Consider the following 17,022-nt stretch of genomic DNA (forward strand, 5'->3'; position numbering starts at 1 on the left):
TGGTTGTCAGTAAATGGTCTGTCACTTAGGAACAACAAAGTTCATTCACTTCTGTACAAGGCAAATTATATCATCATCAATAAATGTACAGTACAGGAGAAAGGAAATATGTAAAACTGTTCAAAATTCCTGGGTGTGCATATTAACAAGAACTTTAATCAGAACTCACATATTAGATATATTCTCAAACATTTGAGTTCAGCAACATTGTTTTCCACGTAAGTGTGATTTTGGTGATAAAACATTAGAAAATTAGCTTACTTTACTAATTTCCACTTAATGATGTTACATTAAATAATTACCTGGAGCAATTCCACATGTTGACACAAAGTATTCATTGCATAGAAAAGAGCTGTAACAACAATACCTAGCAGCCATCCTTGAACTTGATATAGGGAACCATTTAAAACATTAGGTATGCTAATAACAGCCTCACACTACAGTCACTCTGTTATTGAGTGAATTCATAAATATAACACCAGGATCAAAAACATATAACATTTCAAAACTGTAACAGACTGTGCTGCTTTCCAAATGACCATATGAAAAACTAGTCACCATGAAAAGCAGTATAAGCTTTGTTCTTAGAAAGAAAGGTATTCCTACACAGATCTGGTACTAGGGTGAAACACACAGACATTAATTCACAGTATGAATGTACTGTTTGTTTTGAAGGTAGGACACTGGTTTGGCAGTGATGAAAAATATCCTCAAAGAATGACCATAAGACAACTTTTTAGTGAGACACAGAATTCTTGCAACATTAAATGATGGAAGAGAAACTCAAATCATTTCACATATCACGCAACGTGAAATCAACATGACTGAATTATGACATACTTAACACATGGATCTCTTTGGAGCAATGCAACTCACAAACGATAAAATTGTATTCTACATTTTATTGACACATTTATCAATTTTACTCAATTGTACCACGTAGAGATTACAAAATCAGCAGAAGTGATTAGTGATACATAATTACAGAAAACTGATTTTTGGAATAAAAACCAAGTAATTACTGATAGATGGACTTGCTTTACATTCTAAGAATTCAGGCAGTACTGAAGGACAGAAAGCATTGAGTACATTTTAATAATTACGAAACTCCCACAGCATGTGGGCAGATCAAGAGAATCACCTCTAATTTAGAATTTGGTAAAACATCTATATCTACATTTATACCCCGCAAGCCACCCAAAGGTGTGTGACCGAGGGCACCCTACGTGCCACTGTCATTACCTCCCTTTTCTGTTCCACTCGCGTATGGTTCACGGGAAGAACGACTGCCGGAAAGCCTCTGTGCATGCTCGAATCTCTCTAATTTTACATTCGTGATCTCCTCGGGAGGTATAAGTAGGGAGATGCAATATATTCGATACCTCATCCAGAAATGCACCCTCTCGAAACCTGGACAACAAGCTACACTGCGATGCAGAGTGCCTCACTTGCAGAGTCTGCCACTTGAGTTTGCTAAACATCTCCGTAACGCTATCACGCTTACCAAATAACCCTGTGATGAAACGTGCCACTCTTCTTTGGATCTTCTCTAACTCCTCTGTCAACCCGACCTGGTACGGATCCCACATTGATGAGCAATACTCAAGTATAGGCTGAACAAGTGGTTTGTAAGCCACCTCCTTTGTTGATGGACTACATTTTCTAAGGACTCTCCCAATGAATCTCAATCTTGTACCCGCCTTACCAACAATTAATTTTATATGATCATTCCACTTCAAATTGTTCTGCACGCATACTCCCAGATATTTTTTAGAAGTAACTGCTACCAGTGTTTGTTCCGCTATCATATAATCATACAATAAAGGATCCTTCTTTCTATGTATTCACAATACAATACATTTGTCTATGTTAAGGGTCAGTTGCCACTCCCTGCATCAAGTGCCTATCTGCTGCAGATCTTCCTGCATTTCGCTGCAATTTTCTAATGCTGCAACTTCTCTGTATACTACAACATCATCTGCAAAAAGCCGCATGGAACTTCTGACACTATCTACTAGGTCATTTATATATATTGTGAAAAGCAATGGTCCCATGACACTCCCCTGTGGCACGGCAGAGGTTACTTTAACGTCATTAGACGTCTCTCCATTGAGAACAACATGCTGTGTTCTGTTTGCTAAAAACTCTTCAATCCAGGCACACAGCTAGTCTGATATTCCTTAGGCTCTTACTTTGTTTATCAGGAGACAGTGCGGAACTGTATTGAACGCCTTCCAGAAATCAAGGAAAATAGCATCTACCTGTGAGCCTGTATCTAATATTTTCTGGGTCTCATGAACAAATAAAGCAAGTTGGGTCTCACACGATCGCTGTTTCTGGAATCCATGTTGATTCCTACAGAGTAGATTCTGTGTTTCCAGAAATGACATGATACGCGAGCAAAAATCATGTTCTAAAATTCTACAACAGATCAATGACAGTGATATAGGCCTATAGTTTTGCACATCTGCTCGACGACCCTTCTTGAAAACTGTAACTACCTGTGCTCTTTTCCGATCATTTGGAATCTTCCATTCCTCTAGAGACTTGCGGAACACGGCTGTTAGAAGGGAGCCAAGTTCTTTTGCGTACTCTGTGTAGAATCGAATTGGTATCCTGTCAGGTCCAGTGGACTTTCCTCTGTTCAGTGATTTCAGTTGCTTTTCTAATCCTTGGACACTTATTTCGATGTCAGCCATTTTTTCGTTCGTGCGAGAATTTAGAGAAGGAACTGCAGTGCGGTCTTCCTCTATAAAACAGCTTTGGAAAAAGGTGTTTAGTATTTCAGCTTTACGTGTGTCATCCTCTGTTTCAATGCGATCATCATCCCAGAGTGTCTGGATATGCTGTTTCAATCCACTTACTGATTTAACGTAAGACCAGAACTGCCTAAGATTTTCTGTCAAGTCGGTACATAGAATTTTACTTTTGAATTCAATGAACACTTCACGCACAGCCCTCCTTACGCTAACTTTGACATTGTTTAGCTTCTGTTTGTCTGAGAGGTTTTGGCTGCATTTAAAGTTGCAGTGAAGCTCTCTTTGCTTTCACAGTAGTTTCCTAACTTTGTTGTTGAACCACAGTGGGTTTTTCCCGTCCCTCACAGTTTTACGATTGCCTTGAACTTTTTCGATAAACACTCAACATTGTCAGTGTCGGAACAGAAATTTTCGTTTTTATCTGTTAGGTAGTCTGAAATCTGCCTCCTATTACTCTTGCTAAACAGATAAACCTTCCTCCCTTTTTTTTATATTCCTATTTACTTCCATATTCAGGGATGCTGCAACAGCCTTATAATCACTGATTCCTTGTTCTGCACTTACAGAGTCGAAAAGTTCAGGTCTGTTTGTTATCAGTAGGTCCAAGATGTTATCTCCATGAGTCGGTTCTCTGTTTAATTGCTCGAGGTAATTTTTGGATAGTGCACTCAGTATAATGTCACTTGATGCTCTGTCCCTACCACCCGTCATAAACATCTGAGTGTCCCAGTCTATATCTGGTAAATTGAAATCTCCACCTAAGACTGTAACATGCTGAGGAAATTTATGTGAAATGTACTCCAGATTTTTTTCTCAGTTGTTCTCCCACTAACGCTACTGAGTCGGGAGGTCGGTAAAAGGAGCCAATTATTAACCTAGCTCAGTTGTTGAGTATAACCTCCACCCATAATAATTAACAGGAAGTATCCACTTCTATTTCACTACAGGATAAACTACTACTAACAGCGACAAACACACCACCACCAGTTGCATGCAATCTATCCTTTCTAACCACCGTCTGTGCCTTTGTAAAAATTTCAGCAGAATTTCTCTCTGACTTCAGCCAGCTTTCCATACCTATAACAATTTCAGCTTCGGTGCTTTCTATCGGCGATTGAAGTTCTGGTACTTTACCAATGCAGCTTTGACAGTTTACAATTACAATACCGATCGCTGCTTGGTCCCCGCATGTCCTGACATTGCCCCGCACCCTTTGAGGCTATTGCCTTTTCTGTACTTGCCCGAGGCCATCTAACCTGAAAAACCGCCCAGTCCACGCCACACGCCCCTGCTACCCGTGTAACCAACTGCTGGGTGTAGTGGACTCCTGACCTATCCAGCGGAACCCGAAACCTCACCACCCTACGGTGCAAGTCGAGGAATCTGCAGCCCACATGGTCGCAGAACCGTCTCAGCCTCTGATTCAGACCCTCCACTCGGCTCTGTACCAAAGGTCCACAGTCAGTCCTGTTGACGATGCTGCAGATGGTGAGCTCTGCTTCCATCCCTCTAGCGAGACTGGCAGTCTTCACCAAATCAGATAGCCGCCGGAAGCCAGAGAGGATTTCCTCCGATCCATAGCGACACACATCATTGGTGGCGACATGAGCGACCACCTGCTGACGGGTGCACCCTGTACCCTTCATGGCATCCGGAAGGACCCTTTCCACATCTGGAATGACTCTCCCGGTATGCACACGGAGTGCACATTGGTTTTCTTCTCCTGCCTTGCAGCCATATCCCTAAGGGGCCCCATTACGCGCCTGACACTGGAGCTCCCAACTACCAGTAAGCCCATCCTCTGTGACCGCCCGGATCTTGCAGACTGAGGGGCAACCTCTGGAACAGGACAAGCAGCCATATCCGGCTGAAGTTCAGTATCAGCCGGAGACAGAGCCTGAAACCAGTTCATCAGACAAACTGGAGAGGCCTTCTGTTCAGCCCTCCAGAATGTCTTTCGCCCCCTGCCACACCTCGACATGACCTCCCACTCTACCACTGTGAGGGGTCAGCCTCAATGTGGGCAGTATCCTGGGCAGCCACAGCCGTAGTCCGATCGGGGGATGCATGGGATGAGCTGGCCATCCCCGACAAACCCCCATCCGGACCACCACAGTGATGCCCACTAGCAACAGCCTCAAGCTGTGTGACCGAAGCCAACACTGCCTGAAGCTGGGAGCAAAGGGATGCCAACTCAGCCTCCATCCGAACACAGTAGTCGCACTCCCTATCCATGCTAAATACTGTTGTGCAAAGAACGTCTGAACTATTCTACAGAGAGCACAAACAATTAGACACAAAATTTAAACAGTTATTAAAATACAAGCCTGCCTAGTAAATGCAGTAATGCTGCTACTTGCGCACTGCTGACACACTACTTGGCGGCAGAAGGAGACTACGCGATTTTACACTATTCAGGTACTAAAACATGATGCTACAACTCTCAAATACTGTAATACGCCCGAAATTTATGAATTAAACAATGCAAGGCAGATTGTTGTTAAGCTTAGCATTCAAAGCCCTACCAAATTATATGTAACTGCACCATCAATCCAACTTGACATGAATTCGATACATCAGCAAAGCACCATTTGAGCTATTGGTGAAGCTTCCTGAATGACGTCCAACTCAAATTTCGTCTTTGTGAAATCTCTGTTATATTACTGTTTCTCCCTAATAATGGTAATACCTGAAGATCGATTATTTTATATAACTAAATAATCTTCTCTATTAATTTTTCGATGCACCCTGCTCAAGAGAAATAATGCTAGCAAACTATATGTGCTCTTGAACAATGGGGGTTAGGTTGCATTCACAGACTGAACATCACAGAGCAAGTTTATTAGAAGAGATTATTACTGTAAATCATTTGTAGTCAGATGCAACATAATGAAAGAGGATGCTAAACTACAAAGCAGTGAGGTTCAAGATGAAAACTGTGCTATCTACAACTGATTTTGGATTAAAAGCTTGCACAAAGTCTTGTGGTAATAAAACAAACTTAAATCATCCCAAAAGTAAAGCTAAGGGTTAAGGAATCTGGTTAAAAAAATGATACATATGACTGTTCAAAACATGATAGCCATGAGGGTGCAAGGACTCAGAGAACATGTACTGAATTTATGCAACCCTGGCCATGTGATTACTCATCATCAAAGTCAGATGGATGTCAGGGCAGCCAACCGTGGGATTCAGATGGAGAGTTGAAGATTTTCCTGCTGACAAGACAGGTGATATGCAAGAGAAGCCAAATAATGCTGCAATGCTGACTTTCCAGAGACAAACAAGAACAATAGCAGTTGTATGATCATAGAGAAGAAATGATCTGACTGTCCTGTTCTTCAGTTTCATTTTATGAACCAAGTTTGTGTGAAATGTGGAACTGATTTTCCAATGTTTATGAACAACAAGGTTATCTGTTAAGCAATGGAAAATCCAGGGTGGAATGCAACAATATTATGCAAAGAATAGTTGCTACTCACCATATAGCAGAGACGTCGAGTCGCAGGTAGGCACAACGTGAAGACTGTCAGAAACAGAGCTTTCGGCCAACAAGGCTTTTGTCACAAAAACACACACACACACACACACCCTAAAATATAGAAGGCTGAATGAAATGAGCAGCTTGATTAACATAATATCTGAGAGAAGTTTAACCAAAATGTAAGAATTTGGAAGGGGAGAGAGTAAAAGGCAATATGTTCTACAATCTATGGATCTAGGTTACCCAAAATTACTGAAGCAAGGGAAACGCAAGATAGATTGAAACAGCAAAAGAAATGGTTCTTATGAAGATGAGTTCACCATTAAAAATTAAGAGCACAGATTAAGTAAGAGATCAAAAGGGTATAAGACTGAATGAAAAAGAAATAAAGTCTGTGTAATAGCCTCACCAGAAGCAATAATTAACCAGCTGCTGGAAGAAACTCAAGATGGGATATAGGGGTAGACAAATACAGTACACATCCGATTATTCAGGGTAATGTCGGGGAGATGATGCATGAATAACTGAAAAAAATGAATCATCAAGATATTATCAAACATGTATTCTTTGTTTAAATGTTTAGCCATGTTCTGTACATAAGTACTGTAAGCCTGCTGTTTATTTCTTAAAATAGTTTGTGATGTGGGTCTGCTTCTGAGACGAGCTGACTTTTTTTCACACGACATTTTGAATTTTTCTTGCAGCAATACTGTCACTTTACTGAAACCCCTCTGGACCATAAAATCCAGAAGAGTATTACCATATCACCATAAGGCACAGTGACCGACAACGTTACTGTCTTCATCCCCCCACTTTCACATTCACTGTCCTCTTTGTTTCATTATGAAGCAGTGGTCACAATTTCGACATTACTCATGAACTGGAAGCCAGATTCACATGCGTCGATCTCTAGACAATCATTCAAGTTATCTTCATTGACATGTTCAAAAACATTTAAACTCACTGCCAAATTTGTTATTTTGCAGCTGTTACTACTTCATCACAAAATCCTTGAAAATCACTTTCTTCTACATCTGAAAGAATTTTCCTCCACGATCAAACTAATGTATGTGGCTTTAATTCTTGCCAGGTATCAAAAATATTGTGTATGGCATTTAGAATTGTCAGCTTCTTCCAGAATGCCACCAAACTTGTGGTACAAAATGTGTATGGAATCAGCATTTGATAATTTCACTAACCATTCATGTTACTTTTTAGTTGTAAAAATGCACACGCAGATCTTTAACTGCAACATTCTTGAATGCTCAGGGCTTCTCTCATTTTTCCAAACATTAGTAGTTTCACTTTGTGGTTCCCAGAAGCATTACGGTGCACAAAACTGTAATATGTTCTTTAGATGACTCATATTCAGAAGCACGAACTTCACTTCCAAAAGCGAGGGTTCTGATTGCTAGACCTTTCCAATTCAGACCATTACACATTTGGCCTGGTGTGAAATTCTCCTCTTCCACAAATTTCTAGACCTTTTCCGTGAAAGAATCATCTACCACAAGATCTGAACTAAGCTGCTCTCCTTGCATTGTAAGTTTGTGAATCCTGTGACACTGTTTGAATCTAAGTAGGCATCCAATTCTCCCTCTAACCCTAGACCTTCATGAAAAAATTTAGCTCTTTTGGCACACATCACACCTGAAACAATGACACCTTCTGCTCGTTTCTGGTGAAACCATTGCAAAAGAGCAGAATCTCATACATCAAATGTAGATCTCTTCAAGTTTTTTTTCATGCAGTTGGTCCAAACTAGAATTTCATCTCCCCACAAAATCCTGTATTTTCTGCTTAGGCCTATTCTTTTTAATGTCCTGAACAGTCTGCATTCCAATATCATAATCGACACTTATTGTTAGTTTTCTAGCAATTTTCCGATTCTCACATATTTCAATTAATTCCAATTTTTATTTTAATGTCAACACAATTCTTTCATTTCAGCATCATCTCTTTTATAAATTTCTCTAAACTTGCTACATTGACACTTACATGCCAATTAACATAAGAAAACAATGAGTTTGTTTCTGATTTGTACAGAACAAGCCGGCAGTTGTTTAAATGATGGAAATGCCGCTTATTGCCAGGTGGCAGGTTGTTTATTGCTGACAGCAAGAGAAAAATATTGCACTTAACTTGAAAACCAGATAATCTGCACACCTATAATTATGAGAACACTACACTAAAATATGCCGAACCATTATTGAGGACATTGCTTAAAAGTAGAAATAAATTTAACATTAAATGTAAAGCTCATAAAACTAACAATATAACCAAGTTTTTCCAATTCCATACAATGAAAATTTTGGAAACAGGTCACAAATACCACTAGGTATTTCAAAAAGTGCACTAGTTTTCAGAGGGCAATATCATACCTCCTGGCTTAAAAGAATTCCCCGCTGTGCTGGAACCACCAAAAAGAGATGTTCCTCCTCCAAAAGTTGAACCACCAAACCCAAATCTGGAAAATAAAACACTATATAAAATATAGTGTTAATAAAATGAAGCACAGGAAGATAGCTACCCTCACATTTCAGTAATTCTAGACTATGATCATCATCGTTATCGTCATTATTGCTGCAGCTCCAATAATACATAATACACCAAAATCACAATGATAAATACACAAATACAATATAATCCACTTTAAATATACTATCAACAGTAGGAGCTTAGTTGTCTGACAACTCTGCACTGCTTCAATTTTAACGACAAATTTCTCAGTCACTTGCACTTCTGTATCTTTTATTTCAACTTCTTTTCCAAGTATTAAGAATCATTCATATAAAAGAATTACATGAAAAGTGTATGTTATATACAATAGCAAATTGAATGATTCATAATGTAATGTGTGGAAACCTCACAACGGGTGGTCCCTTGTCATCCTGTGGTTTGAATGGCAAGCCCCTCCTTCCCAACCTTCCCCAACTTATCTCTCTTTCCTTCCCGAAGAAGGAACTAATAATTCTGAAAGCTACACAGTTTTTTCACTTTAAAATGTGAATCAGCAGCACTGGAATTCCATGTTGGAAAGTACTGGCCAGCCATTCTGTCTCTCTGTAATTTTATACCTTTTGATAAAGTAACATGTGCTTGCGCACAGGCGCGTGCGCCCACACACACACACACACACACACACACACACACACACACACACACACACACACACACGCCACAAATTATTCACTAAAGATTTCTTAGACATGGCTGTTTCACAGTAAAAATTGTAACTGTAACAACATCAGCAAATGAATCAAAAATCAAAACAAATACATAAATCATTGAATGTTTATTACTCACTTTGGTGTCTGTCCAAACACGGAGCCCCCTGTCTGTCCAAATGCTGGTTTACTTCCGAATCCATCCCCTGAAGTACCTCCACCAAACACTGGTGTTGTGTTCTGGCCAAATACGTTAGCAGTCTGACCAAAAGCAGAAGATGACGTTGCAACAGGAGATTGTCCAAATACAGGCTTACCTCCAAATATAGATGTACTAGACTGTGTTGAGTTACCACCAAATAATGAAGGTTTATCTGTATTACCACCAAACAATGAAGGGGTACTTGTTGCAGGAGTACTGCCAAACAGTGAAGGTGTGGTGGACTGGCTGACTTGAGGTTGACCAAATAATGAGGGTGCTGCAGAGGGCTGCAAACTTGTCCCGAATAAGGAGGGAGCTGATGTTGTCGTAGTTGCTCCAAAACCTGATTGTGATGTTGCAACAGCTGAGCCAAACATTGAAGGAGCCGATGTTGATGTGCTAACAGCTGCACCAAACAATGATGGAGCTGATGTTGTAATGCTAATTGCACCAAATATTGATGACAATGTGGTTGGTACAGCAGACCCTCCAAAAATGGGTGATACACTGGATGAAGTTGTGGTGGTAGTGGTAGCAGTAGGAGCAGCAGTGTTACTACTTGATACTGTTGTTATAGAAGAAGCAGTAGTAGCAGTAGTAACTACTGTGGTGACAGTGGGTGACACTGTTGTTGGACCAGCTGATGCACCAAATACAGCAGCTACCGTGGTAGGTGTAACAGTAGATGGTGTAGCAAACAGGTTTGATGATGACACAACAGCAGGAGTTGCCAATGTTCCAAACACAGAGGAAGCAGAACTTGAAACTTTTGTTACATTTGTACCAAAAAGAGTAGGCAATGTGGCTGGAGCAGTTGTGGATGTGTCAGGGGTTGCAAGTGATGACACACTAACTACTGAAACTGTATCTGGTTGTGTAGTGGTGCTAGGTGAGGTACTTATTGCAATGGTACTTGAAACCTCTGAAACACTAGTAGGTATGACTGACAGTGCATCACCTGATGGAGGAGACGGTGCTGATGTGGTAACTGCAGGGGAAGAGGATCCTCCAAAGAGAGGAGTATTTGAGAATATAGTAGTTGATGCTGTAACAAACAGAGATGTGCTTTTTGACACATTAGTGAACAATGATGTTGTTGTTGCTGTTGTTGGTGGTGATGAAGTGTTTGTTGCTGATGACCCAAAAAGAGTTTTTGTGACTGCTGTGTTAGATGGACCTGTTCCAAATATACTGCTATTAGCTGTTGTTGATAAATTTCCGAACACTTGCTTTGAACCAGCTGCTTGGGAAAATATATTTGCTCCTCCCTTTGCAGTTGGTGCAACACTACAAATAGGTTGTCCAAAGAATAAAGACGCTGCTTTAGTAGTGGTAGTGGCATTAGTAGTGGAGGTAGTGGTGGTGGTGGTGGTAGTAGTAGTAGTAGTAGTAGTAGTAGTAGTAGTAGCAGCAGCAGTAGCAGCAGCAATTGTATTAGCAGTTGCTTGATTCTGCACAGGTGACTGAGGTGCCTTATCTGAGAGAGAAAAAGAAAATAATTGGCTCTCAGGAGGCACAACTGATGAAGCAGAGGTGGACTCTGGAATTTCTGATGATACTTGTGCCTGTGGTTTCACAATGCTTGTATCAGTTTTTGTCAGATCAGTTTCTTCAGATTCCACAGATGTCGTGCTAGAGCTGGCAGATGGACTTTCGGAAGCAGCTGAAAAAGCGACAGAACCCATTTTAGGGCTTTCTACTGCACTTGAGGATACTGTTGTTGCCGACTGTCCAAAACTGAATGAAGGTACTCCTTTCTGTTGCAGCGAACCAAAAATAGATCCCCCAGTTGGAGAAGCACTTGATAGTTCTGTTTCTTTGTCTGACTTTGATGACACTGCTACCTGACCGAAGCTGAAGGCTGTCACAGGTGCTGAAACCTTTCCTTGGATATTTCCAAACAATGGCTGTGATACAGAGGATGCAAAGCTGCCAGATGATTCAGAAGTAGATGTCTTTTTATCACCAGAGCTGGCAAGTAATGGCGACACTTGTGTAACAGTAACTGTGGCTGGTTCAGACAAATTACTGCTACTGCTGCTGGCTTGTGAAGTGTTCCCTTTTGAGAAACTGGTTCCAAAAAGAGTTGGTGATGATTGTACTGTTGCTGGAGTTGACTTCTGAAAAGAGAAACCTGGAGCAGAAGGGGAACTGCCACTGAAAGCAAATCCTGTAGTAAGTGACCTTGATGAGGCTGTTGAAACAAGATCAGCTGGCTGTGTAACAGTTGTATCACACACTGGCTGGTTCATGCCTGCCATAGCACTGTTCACTTCTGACTTAGAAGCAAGTGTAGTATTAGATGAAAAACTCTGAGAATTCAAATTTACAAACAAGGAATGCACTGAAGCACTTGGTTTTGAGATAAGTGAATTTGAATTATTCAGCTGCTGCACATCTGTTACAGATTTTGCAACAGTGCCAATTGAGACAGTAGATGACTGCAGCTGTCCAGTCTGCGCACCAGCTGACCCAGAAGTTTCTTTCTTTCCCATGTCTCTCCCAAGTACTGCAGGCTGAATGGACTGACCAAAATTGAAACTAGGTGAAATTCCTTTATTCAAGCTAGAATCATAGGTCGTCACACCTGTAACAGGTGGTGTTAAGGGGAGAGAACTTGATGCAGATGAAACCACATTATGTACATCATCTCTTACTGCTATAGTGCCTGGTCTGGCCATGAGTGCATTTTGTGTATCATTGGGTACTTTAAACATAAATAATGGTGCAGATCCAGTTTTAGTAAAACCAGATGGATTGTAGGTACTTATCGATTCAGTGCTACAATTAATTACACCAACCACCATATTGCTCAAAGAAGCTAGAGGATTTGTCTGCTGAGGTCTGTTATTTGTTGCCATGGTAAATGTTTGGGGAACACTTTTATTATCTGATAAAAATGTACTACTTAGCCTTTGCTGCATGTTTGGTGCTGTCAGCAATGAAGATTGAGAAATTGTAGCTGTTTGGTTCTGGGCAACAGGCCTACCAGACAAAATACCTCCAAGTTTCAGTGAAGAAGTGGTAAAGGGTGCCAAGTTAAGGAGTGAGGAACTAGGAGTGAATCGGTCCCTAACAGTTTTGATTGGAGTAATGTGGGAAGCAACGTGTTGCATCAAAAGATCTTGAAGCACATTCTGCTTCTTGGCACTCAGCTTCTTCTGTCTTGCAGTAAGTGTAGCCCTTCTATTCATAGACACCATCTTCTTAATGTTCTCTGATCCAACATCATCCGTATCTGACAGCTTGCTCTGCAGTAATTTTTCAGCCAACCTAGAAATGTCATTCTCTCTGTGGAAAGGAAAAAATATTAGTCAAATACAAAGTATATTTTATTCTTCACTAATTACACAGAAATAAAGACTGAAAAACACCTACTTGTGATGCACAAGTGTGCTGATAAAGAAATACAGAAATGGTACAGAACCCTTACGCTTTCAGAGAAAGAGGCAATCACACTTTTTAGGTTGAGACAGGAAATCCTGCCAAGTCCCTAGATTAAAGTAGGATCAAGTGAGGTAAAAATAAGTAACAAAATACCAGCAAGAGACAAGATTTGAAAACCTGAAAAGTTAAAATGGTGATCTTGGAAAGTCTTTCATAAGGGTAAGGAAAGCATACCTGAAACAAGAGAATATGCAAATAAATTACTGACTTTAAATTACTGTCAACAAAGCACTAGTTCAGGTGGATATGAATGGGGAAGAGATCTATGAGGCACTCTCTAATGATTTAAAAATAAAATAGAATTAAAGGAATTGAAAGAAACTACAGAAAATACAAATCAGATTGGTCTGAAAAATCAAACTCCATATCTCCCTCTCCTTTCCCCCATCTCTCTCTCTCTCTCTCTCTCTCTCTCTCTCTCTCTCTCTCTCTCTCTCTCTCTCTTTTACTTTCGCAACACAATCTCAGCATGTTTTTTCAGATAGTGAGCGATAGGTGCACCAAGTTTGGTTTTGTTCAGAGCTTTGCCGCATATGTGTATGTCACATTTATTACTCACATAAATTCCTGAATCTCTGCTGTTTCATCAAAATAAAATTTAAATCTTTCCCTTTTCTATTCCTCTCACCGACCCCCCCCCCTTTTCTTCATTACATCCCTCTCTCTGTCCAGTTCCTCCTCCCCCTTCTATCTGTCCATCTCTTCCTCCCCCTTTCTCTGTCCATCATTAATACAGGGTTATTACAAATGATTGAAGCGATTTCACAGCTCTACAATAACTTTATTATTTGAGATATTTTCACAATGCTTTGCACACACATACAAAAACTCAAAAAGTTTTTTTAGGCATTCACAAATGTTCGATATGTGCCCCTTTAGTGATTCGGCAGACATCAAGCCGACAATCAAGTTCATCCCACACTCGGCGCAGCATGTCCCCATCAATGAGTTCGAAAGCATTGTTGATGCGAGCTCGCAGTTCTGGCACGTTTCTTGGTAGAGGAGGTTTAAACACTGAATCTTTCACATAACCCCACAGAAAGAAATCGCATGGGGTTAAGTCGGGAGAGCGTGGAGGCCATGACATGAACTGCTGATCATGATCTTCACCACGACCGATCCATCGGTTTTCCAATCTCCTGTTTAAGAAATGCCGAACATTACGATGGAAGTGCGGTGGAGCACCATCCTGTTGAAAGATGAAGTCGGCACTGTCGGTCTCCAGTTGTGGCATGAGCCAATTTTCCAGCCAATTTTCCAGCATGTCCAGATACACGTGTCCTGTAACGTTTTTTTCGCAGAAGAAAAAGTGGCCGTAAACTTTCAACAGTGAGATTGCATAAAACATGTTAACTTTTGGTGAATTGCAAATTTGCTGCACGAATGTGTGAGGATTCTCTACCGCCCAGATTTGCACATTGTGTCTGTTCACTTCACCATTAAGAAAAAAATGTTGCTTCATCACTGAAAACAAGTTTCGCACTGAACGCATCCTCTTCCATGAGCTGTCGCAACCGCGCAGAAAATTCAAAGCGTTTGACTTTGTCATCGGGTGTCAGGGCTTGTAGCAATTGTAAACGGTAAGGCTTCTGCTTTAGCCTTTTCCGTAAGATTTTCCAAACCGTCGGCTGTGGTACGTTTAACTCCCTGCTTGCTTTATTCGTCGACTTCCGCGCGCTACGCGTGAAACTTGCCCGAACACGTTCAACCGTTTCTTCGCTCACTGCAGGCCGACCCATTGATTTCCCCTTACAGAGGCGTCCAGAAGCTTTAAACTGCACATAGCATCGCCGAATGGAGTTAGCAGTTGGTGGATCTTTATTGAACTTCGTCCTGAAGTGTCGTTGCACTGTTATGACTGACTGATGTGAGTGCATTTCAAGCACGACATACGCTTTCTCGGCTCCTGTCGCCATTTTGTCTCACTGCGCTCTCGAGCGCTCTGGCGGCAGAAACCTGAAGTGCGGCTTCAGCCGAACAAAACTTTATGAGTTTTTCTACGTATCTGTAGTGTGTCGTGACCATATGTCAATGAATGGAGCTACAGTGAATTTATGAAATCACTTCAATCATTTGTAATAGCCCTGTACATCTCCCTCCCCCCCGCCCAATAGGAAGGTGGTAGTTCTTATCCCCACAGTATTTGTTTATCAGATAGTGATTTTTGTTACAAGTTTGGTTGAAATCAATCCAGTGGGAGTGGGAGTTTCAGGGAAAGTATCTGTTTAGTGAAAGTGGATTACTGATTCCAGTTCTGTCTGCCAATACACATTGACTAGGGATAGTGCACTCTCACTAATGAATGTATACCTTCACTGCCAAGAGGAGCAGTCATACTTCAAAAGTTACAATTATCACATTTAGTTTGAAAACATAGTCATATTATATAAAATTCATTTACTGCAGCAAGGACGTGCACCATGGCATTTTGAGTTGCACAACACATTTTTGCTTTTGCAAAAGCATATCAGAGTCTGACATTTTTGCTGGCACTTGCAGAGTCCCTGGCTGCTTCCCATCAACTGAGACGTCGCAACTATCCTCAAGGCAACAGTTTACTCTGCTGGAACTTCCTCCTATGAGATTGTTCTTAAAGGGCGAGTACTGAATTGGACCTGAAACAAATTGTTGTAGCTGTAATCACAGTGGCATATCATATTATCCCATCCATAACTGTTTGAAAACAAACAATTCATTACCGTGCGTCTAGCAGGCTCACCACACCATCTCTCGTCCCGATTCGGTAGAAGCCATCAGCCGTTGTCTCCAGGACGACAACCAAGATCGAGCTGGCATCTCCTCTTCCTCTATCGAATTTGGGAACTGGAAATTTCATGGTACAGCCCTTTTCTACTGTTGGAAAGCAGCGATCTAAACACTGCCGCATTCTTTGCACTTGTTCTTCTAAGCACTTGTATGCTTCACTTCTGTGTTTTTTAATAGCACAAGTTGACTCGTCTAAATCAGTCAGGCAGTAGTCATTATTGTCAGGAATACTTTCTTTCTCTCTGCTCTCAACCTCTGTTCCTGTTGGTATGTTATCCTCTTGCAATGGTGATTTACTGTGATTATTATCCTGCAACATTTCAGTACCTGTCTCACTGCCAACACTCACTTGATTAATTATATTTTCATGGTCATCCTCAGAGTGAACATTCATCAATGCTTCAGGAGGTAAACTTGTTGAAGACAAACCATGTTTAGGAGGGCAGCCACACTTTGCTTTGTACGAAGATCTTTTAATTCCAAAATGTACAGTGGTATTCTTCATTAGCTGCACAAATCTTCAGGCACGGCTTCACTCCACAGTGTTGCGTACCTGCATTCTTGTAGTTAGCATATTTTCTGTCTTGATTTGCTCGCTCTACACTGCCTTGGCTCTGACTGTGTCTAGGTCTACCACGGACAATCTTACAATTGGGCCATAGTTCAGTTAAGCTGCACATTATTTTGTTAACAAACTCTCTACCATTGTCAGACTGCAAAACTAAGGGCGCACCTAATAATGTAAAAATGTCAATAATGTTATTGCATACTTTTCAGCTATTTCGGACTTCAGTGGCCTGAGAACAATGAATTTAGTGAGGTGGTCCTGATAAACTATTACAAATTTGTAATCTCCATCTGGTTGGAATTGGAAGTTGATGAGATCAACTTGACATCCGGAATTTAGCTTCTTGAACAGCTACTATTAGTTTTTTTAGTTTTTTCTGACTTTTTGCTTTTGTAATCAAGGTTCACACAAACTAAGATAAATTTGGACATTTCTGTATGTTATATTACAGAACTTTGACTTCAAGCATTTTTTCATTTGGTCTCGTCCACTGTGGCCAGTCATTACATGAGTGTCATGCAGAATACCATACAGTTCTTCATCATAAGCACTCCGTCTTCAGGCCACAAGTGGCCCACCGGGACCATCCGACTGCCGTATCATCCTCAGCTAAGGATACGGATAGGAGG

General features: G+C 40.9%; 1 protein-coding gene across 3 annotated transcripts in view; it reads right to left on the minus strand.

Annotated features, from left to right (window-relative positions):
* Positions 1-17,022, minus strand: part of LOC126457997 (nuclear pore complex protein Nup214) — a 131,309-nt gene that overhangs the window by 40,757 nt on the left and 73,530 nt on the right. For all 3 annotated transcript variants that reach the window (XM_050094767.1, XM_050094768.1, XM_050094766.1), the window contains 2 exons: positions 9,550-12,903; positions 8,625-8,710 (listed from right to left, as the gene is read on the minus strand). In XM_050094767.1, coding sequence (XP_049950724.1) covers positions 8,625-8,710; positions 9,550-12,903 — 3,440 coding nt within the window. The remainder of the gene's footprint in view (positions 1-8,624; positions 8,711-9,549; positions 12,904-17,022) is intronic.

The sequence above is a fragment of the Schistocerca serialis genome, chromosome 2 (genome assembly GCF_023864345.2).
Source record: "Schistocerca serialis cubense isolate TAMUIC-IGC-003099 chromosome 2, iqSchSeri2.2, whole genome shotgun sequence".
Lineage (NCBI taxonomy): Eukaryota > Metazoa > Arthropoda > Insecta > Orthoptera > Acrididae > Schistocerca > Schistocerca serialis.